Here is a 10,814-nt window from a genome sequence, read left to right on the forward strand (position 1 = left end):
TAAGTGTATTGCAAAGTTGTATTGAGAAAGAATAAATTAGTTTTATTTAAGAAAGGACTTGTATTGCTAAAGTTTCTTCGGAAAGAATTTTTACGGAAAATTAACAAACGAACACAAAGGCGTAACAGTATTGAAACATGAACTCCCCATAATGATAGTATTGAAGAACTGAAAAGATTAGTTAGACAACTAGTTTCATAAAGTTGACGATATAAACTACAAGACAACAGGACATATGATCAGAAACTGATTACAAAGGTATGTATGGAATAAAAACTTTTTAAAGGATGTCAAAAAGGAGAACTGTTATAGATGTTGGAAACAAGACTATTACAGCTGAGACTAAGAATCAACACTTTTTATTAAGCTGAGTAGATGGAGTCTAACGTGATCAAAGGAACAACAAAGAGCTAAACAGATTTGAAGAAAATAGGAATGTTCAACTGAGAATACTCCATCTGCCTCAAATGAGATAAGTTCATTATTTGAGGAAAACTGACCATGGGCTTTTTGATGGAAAAACCTTGCAGTGTGTTGATTGACACTGGTTCTATAGCTACAATCGCTTGACCCAATTTGGTTATGTAAAATGGGAAATTGCTTCTTGAGAAGAAGAAGGAAGAGAGATTGATGTTAACATGAGCAGAAATAAACTTTCAGTAGAGGAAAGTTGTAAGTTATTCTTGCTGTAAGAAGCTTCTCTAAATCTCATGATGTGTGGGTAGTTGACATCAAAGAAGAGTTCATATTGGCTATCTTCAATTAGCTTCTCAGTCTGTGCACTACATGGCAACTATGACACCAGGGCTTGAACTTCCAGCGACAATATGGAGGGTGGTCATTGTACCACCAAGAAGTGAAATACTCATACCAGGAGTTATTAGGAATACATCTTCACCTAGTAATCGAGGCATTGTAGAATAAAACATTCTGGCACATCCTGAAGGATTGATAGTTGGAAGAGCTCTTGTGAATCTTAAGAGTAAAGATGTTGTACATGACTACTTGGGAAAGATTTAAACCAGCTTATGATAAAATAAAAAGTCACTATGATGTTAAAGCTGATCAGATTAAATTTCATTGAGATGACAAGGTGTGGTTGAAAAATTCTTGTTTCAAGAAAAAGTGAACTACTAAGTTAAGTAGTTGTTGGGAAGGGCCATGCATTGTACTTAAAAAAAAAAATTAAATGATATGGTTTACAGAATTCAAAAGGACAGGCAGTACAAGTCAAAGGTTATCTATCATGACAATCTTTGGTGAGAGAACAGCCAACTGGGTAACTCAAGAGAAGAATTTGACAATGGGAATTCAACCTACTGGAGAGCCCATGATTTCTGTCTATTTCACTTCCAGAGGATCACCAAATATAGACCCATGGATTTGCTTGACCACCTAGCCAAGGAGAACTCCCAGTAAGGGATGAGAGGACACCTCATGTGTATACAATAAGCCTTGGAAGAGACAACTGCCAAATAGACTTGGTGAATAGACATTTCAGTGTACTGTTTTACTTGTGTATTAGGATTGTTCAAAGGACTTTACAATACAGGAAGGGAGCAGTGCTGTAACTTATACTTTCAATGTTATAATTTAGTTATTTTTTCTATAGGGAGCTGCTAATCATGAAAATGATGATGCTAGGTCTAGAAAGTTTATAAAAGTAATTCTTGGTAGAAGTGGGAGTTCAGTATAAATACAAGAATAGATGATTGTGTAGTTGATGGCCAAGGAAAGATTAATTTCATTATTGATTGAGTAAAAGTTTTCAGATTACTGAGCATCAGTACTGTTAACTAATCAGTAAAGTAGTCAGATTTGTTGTCAATCAAAGAAATTTTTGTATAAACATTATTAGTGTATTAGATCTACAGTTGTTTCAGAGTTTCTGTTAAAAAGTTTTGTAGTTAAGTTAGGCTTATAGGTTAACTCCTTTAACCCAAGCAGACACTGCCTGTGAAATATCATCATCAGACATGATACATTGGTCAATTTGTGTTATGGATAGAAGCAAAACACATTAAAAAGAAATCTAAGTATTGAACATTTTCCTCTAATGTGAATTTTGAAACATTAGAAGAAGCATTACCTGATAATCTGTCACCTTCAAAAACAACAGAACCAAACTAATTTTAGGCTGTCACATTAAAATAACTTTCAGCAAAAATTAAGATAACTCAAACTAATGGCACACAAACCATCATCAAGTAAACCTTTTCACAAGTTTATTTTGTAACCAAAAAAAATAATTTTAGCAAATAACAAGACTATCTCAATGCACCTTTCTTAACATTTAAGTTTATATTTCAAATTTTTTATTTACAAATATAACACACAACAGCTTAAAAGACAGGGCCCTAGTAGTCAAAAGTTTTCTAGTCCTGTGGAATTTCTACTGGGCTGTTACAAAAATTTAGCCACTATTGTGGTGACATAATTGGTCTCAGGATGATGGGTTCCTGTGGAGCCTTGAAAAGTCTTAAATTGGTTTTTATATTCTTAAGGCCATGAAAAGTTTTAAATATGTTGATGAAGGTTTTAAAAAGTCACAGGTCAAAACAAAATGTTCAAACTCTTAGTGGATATATGTATCTAATAAAAATAATAGTATATGTACATCTACTGATAGTGTAAATATTCTGTTTTAACCTTTGAATTGATCACTTTAATGAAGTGCAGCTGCTCCTGTAAAAGCTGCTGAGCTACCAGACATCTGGGCATGTATGCCAATGCAAGTATGCACAGTGAATGTAATGTAAGTGGGGATTCTTTTTGTTCAATGACTCACGGTGTTAAGCTTCAACATCATCTTGAAAGGCTGTAATGTTTCTTTTAAATCATTGTAAAAAATGTTTAATGACAAGTGGCAGGAGGATAGCAACTCTTGTAAGTGATCGAAGTAAGATGACATCAGTAAATATGAAGCTCACTGGATGGTGTGTTATAGTCTTTCAATCTTGCAATAATTGGTGTAAAAGCACTTGATTCACATATGCATAGTGAAAAATATGAAAAAATATGAATTTTCATAGACACATGAAAGCAAATATAACTAATTATGTTTCCAGTACTATTGCATCTACAAGTGACTTGCTAGGAAAGCAATTGCTTACAGTAAATCAGCTACCATGATAATTGCAGACATATATTATGTATTCAGATCATAAGACACACTGGCTTGCACTTGCTGGTTCTTCAAAATAGGGTTATGTGGTCACACATAGCAATGTTGTCTTCAGCAAAAGCTTTTTGAGCTGAAACAGGACCCATGGAGGTCTGGGCTTTTTTTTCTGGGTTTCCCACTAGGAATACCCCACTTTTTTTTCAGTAGAGCATGGGAGACCATTAGCACTTACCAGTTCCTAGCCACTGGTTGGGTGGACCATGGAGAACCTTCACTGATTAGTATCTAACCACTGGAGCTAGAAGAAGGGTACCAATCAGTGGGGAAGTGGTGAAACTGTTGAAGTAGTGCAGATCACAACTCATATAATTATACTTACAATACACCAGAAGTTCATCATATGATACCATGCCTTCCTCCTGCAGTCTGCATCTGTTCAATTAAGTTGAGGCGAGTACATTAAAAGACTGTGCCCTCCTTCTACAGCTTGTGACTGTCCAGTGGAGATGAGGTGAGCACATTCTAAGATATATGCTCTCTTACAGGCTGCCACTGTCTAGTAGAGTCAAGGTGAGTATGCACCACTATATCACGTCCTCTTCCTGAGGTCATGTATGTTCAGTAGAGTCAAGGTGAGCATACACTATACACATGTGCCCTCCTACTGAGGTGAGTATGTACTAACAAAACATGCCTTCCTTCTGCAGTGGATGAGTGTCCAGTCAAGTCAAGGCATGCACTCTTAATATTACATAGTTTATAAGATGAATTCTGTGCTTCTGTGCCCTCCTTCCACAGCTGATGTCAGTCCAGGAGTTTGATGGAAGAGTTGAGGCGAGCGTGCTCTCCTCCTGAAGCTTGTGTCTGTTAAGGTGAGGCAAGCACACACTGCAGCTGGTGTTGGTCCAAGAGTCTTATGGTAGAGTTGAGGCAAGCACTCACCAACATGACATACTATACGACATGAATTCTGTGCCCTCCTCCCACAGCTGATGTCAGTCCAATAATGTCTGACATGAGAGTTGACGTGTGCATTAGGTATGGTCTGAATGAGCCCCAACCATGCTACACACATTGGCTTTCCGACCTCTTGTGTGCAAATATTCGGATGGCTATGTTCTTATACCACCCATTCTTGTGACACATGAGGCTTGTTTGCCTTTTCCTCTTTTCTATTTTGGCCATTGAATGTACCCTGGAAGAGATGAGATGTGGTCACTTAAACCAGCTATCATTCTGATAGCTTATCTCTTCATTTCCTTCATGATGATAACATTCCTGTATTAAGTAAAATAATAATGCACAAAATACTCCAAATACTACTATTTTATACAAGGTCACAATGATTTTCTTCTTCACATTTCAAAAATGCTCACTTTTTTTACATAAGCCTGGTCTTACTGACATGACAGACTATAGTGTAGCTAAATGAAGTGTGCTGTTGCTTATGGTAAGGCAAGTAGGATTTTGAGCTTTACTTATAGAAGCATTGAATATAAATCTAAAGAGGTTATTTCATTGTGTAAGTCACTGGTTATGCCTCATTTGGAGTATTGTTTTCAGTCTTGGACTATTTACTTTATGAAGGATATTGAATTATATGAAGGGGTTGAAAGAAGAGCTACTAGGATGATATATTGGATGGAAAGGTTTCAACATATGAGGACAGATTAAGATCTCTGAAATTTGTTCTTATCAAAAAAGAAAAGGTAAAGAGGATCTGATTGAGGTTTTTAAGATTATTAAGGGAACTGATTTTAATGATGCATCATTTTATATATGTATATAGGTCCAAGTGTGCATGTCACAACTTTTCACAGTGTTACATTCAAAATTTAATTAAATTACTTTATTATAAATACATATGAATACACTTGGTATCAAAACATAGTTAATAAATCAAATTTTAATATTATTTAAGTTTTAAGTTCTTAATTTTATAATGGAATATTCAAAGAAAAACCTCAATCTCCCCTAGTATGATAACTGTGATGTTTGTATTTTATGTATTCTGTTACGTCTCCGTTTGTTAATTGATTTTCCGTAACTTCGTTCCGACGAAATTTTAACGACACAAGTTCTTTCTTAATAAAAACTGGTTTATTCTTTCCGAATACAACTTTACCGATACACTTAATCTCAATACTCGCGCTAAAACAACACTGTAACGAACGAACGTTAACTTCAACAATACCCTGTGACTGCAGTTCAATTACTCACTATCTATACACACATTACATTCCCCTCTTTTATATACCAGCCTACCCCATATCTAGTAATTACTAGAGCATTCGCCAAAGTACATGATAGTTCTAGAAACGTTGCGTCACAGTAATCACGTGACTCGCTGACGCAACAATTCCCTCTTCTTTAATTTATTTACCACCCCTCCGAGAACTTTGGAATTCAACGTAAATTACTCATTATAATGTAGTTATTGCTCTGGCAAAATATAATTTTTATAGCTTATAATCTTATTTGGTTTCAGAGCCATAAACTAGAAAATGAAACCCGTATTGCCATAACCACCTGCCACATCCTCTCTTTCACAAATTGCCAGTATTTCTCTCTGATGTTTAATATTATATTATCTATAACCAATAGAAAGCTGAAGTTTTAATCTAATAAATAACATATTATATTATGTTGTTTTCTGCACAGATAATTGTCAGTTACTTTTCCAGTTCTATGGGTGTACCTTGTGGTTGCATGTATCCTGTGTGTGGATCTACTTAGCCCTGTCCATTCATTGGAGATCACTTTGGCTGCATCACAGTGGAGTTAATGGTGCAGTCACCGGTTTGCCTGGGCAATCTGCAACCCACCAACTCTACACCCAGTCAGTGTTCTTAATGGTTTCCTCGTATGTAGCACCTCTTACTCATCCATCATAACTCCAGGCCCAACCAAAATTTCACATTTGGCTATCCTACTGGGTGAAGGTACCTGGCTAGTACCACCTGCAGTTGGAAGTGCCTTGAACTTGCTCAATAGATCACCTGATTCTTTAGTGGGTCAAATTGGTGACCCAACTCATACATGACTATCTCCCAGCCATTTTGCTATTCCTCTTCCAGATGTTTATTTGTTTCAATGTTCAGGTCATTTAAACTAAGGATCAAGCATTGAACAATCTGTTCCCAAGGGCATTCTTTCCAGGCAGTGATCTGCCTGAAATGCTTTAGGAACTAGTGTAGTCTTCTGTCACCACACCTAGAACATTGGGGCATAATTTGTTTGACCTCACTGACCTCATTGGGACCTGTGCAGCTAAACAAAGACTCTACCTTACATGATCTCTACCAATGCCAGTTGGAGACATGGCTGATGCCATCAACCTTGGATGGAATAATGCTTGGAGACAGCATTATTAGTCTCAAATTGGGTTCCTCATCATCAAACTTGGATAGAAGCTTCTAAAAGAGAGTTCTACACCATATGGGGGATTAGTACCTGGTTCAAGGCTACGAGCTACTTGGGTAGCTTGTCCTACAGCTCTGCATGATCTCAGGTATCAAAATCTGTTGTTGAGATTTAGGGGAACTTTCAGTACTGAAAGGTATATTCCCCTCCCATGGTTTTCATCTGTAGGTGCCCTTTGTCTCACCTGCCAGGGAAACAACTCTGGTCACCAGTGGTCTAGACCAGAGCTGATGCTGTGGTGCTCTCACAGCCTAGAAGTCCTGTAGAGACTTCACCATGTAGTCTCTGTCTTGCTCGGTTTTATTCCACTTTGGTGACTTTCAGTCATCTGCATATCCTTTTTGCCAAGATTGACTCTCAGGAGTACAGTTTACTCCAGTATTCTGGGTGTTCCAGATATGAGCAAATCCTTCTTAGTCTCAGGTTGCATGCTGACGAATGGCCCTTTGCATCATGATTGGAAGTTTTATGTCCAGTAGAGAGCTTCTTCTTGACTTTAAAATGTCTTTCTTGCAGCTTCCTTTTTCCAGCAATGAACTCTCCCTCTTACATAATTACTTCTGTTCTGTGAATATGCCACTCTCAACTTCTTGAAACTTATTAAATACAAGAAATCGAGCTAGGGCCTAGTATGCAACTCTACTATAAATTTTGTTGTCATTTATTTGTGTCATTTTCATATATAACTGGTATATACACAAATCTCAGATGGGTCCGTTTATAACATCTTGGTCAACCTGGATATTTGTGGAGTAATCTGTATTGAAAAAATTTAGTTTTCTAGTGTATAAGATAATGAGATTGGTCAGATTCTGAAAAAAAACACAAAAAAACAATCTTTATAACAAGTAAGCAGAAAGAAAATGCAGCATATGTACTTGCACAGACAATAAGACTAGCTTCTACTGGATCATAATTAGATGTACAGCTTTCTCTTTCTCAAGGTAGAACTCTATAGTGACACATTGATCTCCAAAAGGAACTGAACTGAAAAAAATGAAACTTTAATCTAACAGGTAATCTCAGTTTCTTTTTCAGTTGACAGCATCACCTTGTGACTTGTTCTCTTACATTTGCTGGCCGTGACATATAAACATTATCCTTTTGCCCAGCAGAGGAAATTACAGACAGTGGCTCTTTTAATACTGATGCATGATTTTACTGGAATATTCCCTTAGGCAGAATAGGTATTATTTATTACAGAGAACAAAGGAACAAGATCACAACAAGTTTAATGGTTTTCTGGACCATATGCTTATATCATTACTGCATAGAAAGTAGGTAAATGAGCAATTTTTATATTACTAAAAGCAGATAGAAAGCACACGAGATGCTTGCATATCACATTTATATCTTTTTTTAAAGTTAATTTTGTCCTTATCTGGATCATACAGATTATCATTAAACACAAAGACTTCCTTTATAATAAAATTAAAGTAATTTCTCAGTGTTTTTAAATATATTTGCATCAAATGAAATTTAACTGGCCATGTCATCAGTAATTAAAGATAACCTTGTGAGATATTATTGGGATTACTTCTGAAAATATTTTTAACAGTGGATACTTATATAAGAAATGATTTAAATATTGTAAATATTGTTATCATTAGTTATTTTATTCTGACTGGCCTCACAAATTTATGATTTATTTCAGCAATAATTCTGTTTTGATCAAGTCAGGTTTTTCCAAAATGTCATTATTTTTTGATATTCATTAATAGTTTTTTTTGTTGAAAATGTGATTCGTGTTATTATATATAATTAATTTCATATCCTGTAATATGTTCTGTGATATTTTCTAATTTTTTATCATTTAAACAAATATGACTTTTTTATTTTTTTGTAGATAGCCATTACTCACATCAGTAACCATTTTTCTCTCACATCCTTTTGCTTTGATAATCATTCCAACATATGTTTTTGACCTTGTAATTTCCTTACAAAAATATTTAAAAACTTATGATAATTACATTTTCTTATAATTTTTGATATATTTTGAAATAACGTGCAGTTTTGAAACAATTGTAACATTGTAATGATTAATCCAGTTTAATTTCAGTGTAGAAGATCAACATGTTTTGTAGTACACTTAGCACTTTTTTTTTCTCATAAAGTAAATCATATTTTTTACTCTGTAGAAGTTTCTTTTGGAAATTTTCTTAGGGAGATGTAATCTAGGCTGACAGATCTATGTAGGTAAAGGTATTTTTCGAAAATATTTATGCATGAAATTGTTTATGGGTATATAACTATTTGTTACAGGGACCTTAATAATGTGCGAGTAACAAAAAACAAATGTGTATTTATGTAGAGAAACAAGTGATTTCACCTAATTCTAAAATTATTAGTTTTATACCATTAGAAGCCACATATTGAGTGATTTTAGCTTGCACATTATCAATTTTAACTTTCATTTTAGTCAACAAAAAAGTTTTACAAATAGTTCAGAAAAATATGCAATGATCTAACATATATGTTTACAGTATTTTGATTTAAATAATTTTATGCTTTACAGTAAGTGCTGAAAGGCCTGTTCATGCATCGATTTGTCAAGTGAAAAAGTCAGATAAAGATGTGTATAAAAAACGAGCTACATGGCCTTTACGTGAATTAAAGATGGTGGATGGGAAAGATGAAAGAAAGGTAATTTGTAGTCTTATGAATTTCTGTTATTACTGAAGAATGCTTCAAAAGATCAATTTGTGTGGTGTTTTATTAATGTTAAGTATTCTTTTATACTCATTTGATGTATACAAAAGTGATCTAGAATGGGTTGTAAAGGTATAGGAGAACTACAAGTATTAAATCACAGCTTACATAGGGTTAGTTCAGTGTGATATTATTCTGAGAGACGTCTGTTATGATACTGAATGGTGACAAATTCTGCATATAAACTTTGAAATGTTAACAATAAGCTTTTATTGTTGCGCGTTGTTCAAATGAGAAGAGTTAAAAAAATTCAGTTTTGTTTACAATACTATATTTATCATTGCTCTTTATATTTATTAATAGATGAATTTTCTGATTTAATAATAAGTGTTTTCCTTAATTTATGTCCATTAGCAAATGTAATGGAATATTTCAATGTTTTAGTGTAATTGGTTCTTTCTCTGTTCCTGTAATTTTACTTGCTTTCTTGTGGGTATGTAACTACTTGTCTTTTTTGGCTTTACAATAATGCTGTTTTAAGTTATTTTGAGAATGGTCATGAGATTGCAAGGATGGGTTTTTCATTTAGTTCAACCTTTGAAACAGCAGTATTAATATCCAACTAATTACTAGATGTTTTATAGATTCTTCAGATATTGCACAGATTTCTCATTATGCTGTACAACTTGTACTTTAAATCAGCATTTCTCAACCTTCTTAATACCTGGAACCAACTTGATGCCTCCCTAAACTGTTGGAGACCACTAAAAATGCGAATACAATGAATATTTTGTCAGTTTTTATTTGTTTGTTTTTGTGAAATCCCACAGACTGGCAAGTTGGTTGTGATGGACTAGTGCTGGTTAAAAACACTGCTCTAACCCTTTTCAGATGGGTCATGGGTGAAAGACCATGTCATCATGTGTATTGACTCGCATTCAAAATTTTATTGAACTACTATTTCATGAATTTATCTCAATAAGTTTAGTATCAAACTGTAGATTATAATTCAAATTTTAGTATTATACCTTTCTCAATTTCTTAATTTAAAAGTAAACATTAAAAGAACACAGTGAAACATCAATTTTTGTGTGTCACGTGATATGGTGAATGCAGCAATTAAATATTTTGATATCAAAATACTAAGTCTATAGTTTCGTACAAATTAGAAACTCAAATTACCAATATTGACAAGCTACAATATAAAATAAGAACCTCTTGTCTTTTCAATTTGCTAAGATATTGCTCATGTAATAAATAATACACAGTGGCATCCTGCCCATCTCTTTCCATTTTTGGAAACATTCCCATATATATACATTTCTATATATGACATGATTAACCAATTGAAAGCTCAGAATGTCCCCTTAGTAGCTTTCTCAGCCATTTTAACATGTTTAGATGCCATCTCTTTCTTTCAAACCAAGATTTCAAGGAGGTAGGTTGTGTCTTTAGTTTCCTCAAAATTTCATATTTTCTTAAACTGAAATACAGCTTAGTTACTTAGCTTGATAAATTATATTGGAATACTGATGTACGGTACAGCAGATATAACTATTTGTTACAGGGACCTTAATAATGTGCGAGTAACAAAAAACAAATGTGTATTTATGTAGAG

At 34.3% G+C, this 10,814-nt stretch overlaps 1 protein-coding gene across 1 annotated transcript in view; it reads left to right on the forward strand.

The window, feature by feature from the left end:
- Window positions 1–10,814, forward strand: part of LOC106457507 (exocyst complex component 1-like) — a gene marked incomplete at its 3' end in the record, with an annotated part of 193,715 nt that overhangs the window by 4,923 nt on the left and 177,978 nt on the right. Inside the window, exon 3 of the mRNA XM_022383480.1 lies at window positions 9,063–9,190. Coding sequence (XP_022239188.1) covers window positions 9,063–9,190 — 128 coding nt within the window. The remainder of the gene's footprint in view (window positions 1–9,062; window positions 9,191–10,814) is intronic.

This window comes from Limulus polyphemus, unplaced genomic scaffold, assembly GCF_000517525.1.
Source record: "Limulus polyphemus unplaced genomic scaffold, Limulus_polyphemus-2.1.2 Scaffold340, whole genome shotgun sequence".
In the NCBI taxonomy this organism is placed as follows: domain Eukaryota; kingdom Metazoa; phylum Arthropoda; class Merostomata; order Xiphosura; family Limulidae; genus Limulus; species Limulus polyphemus.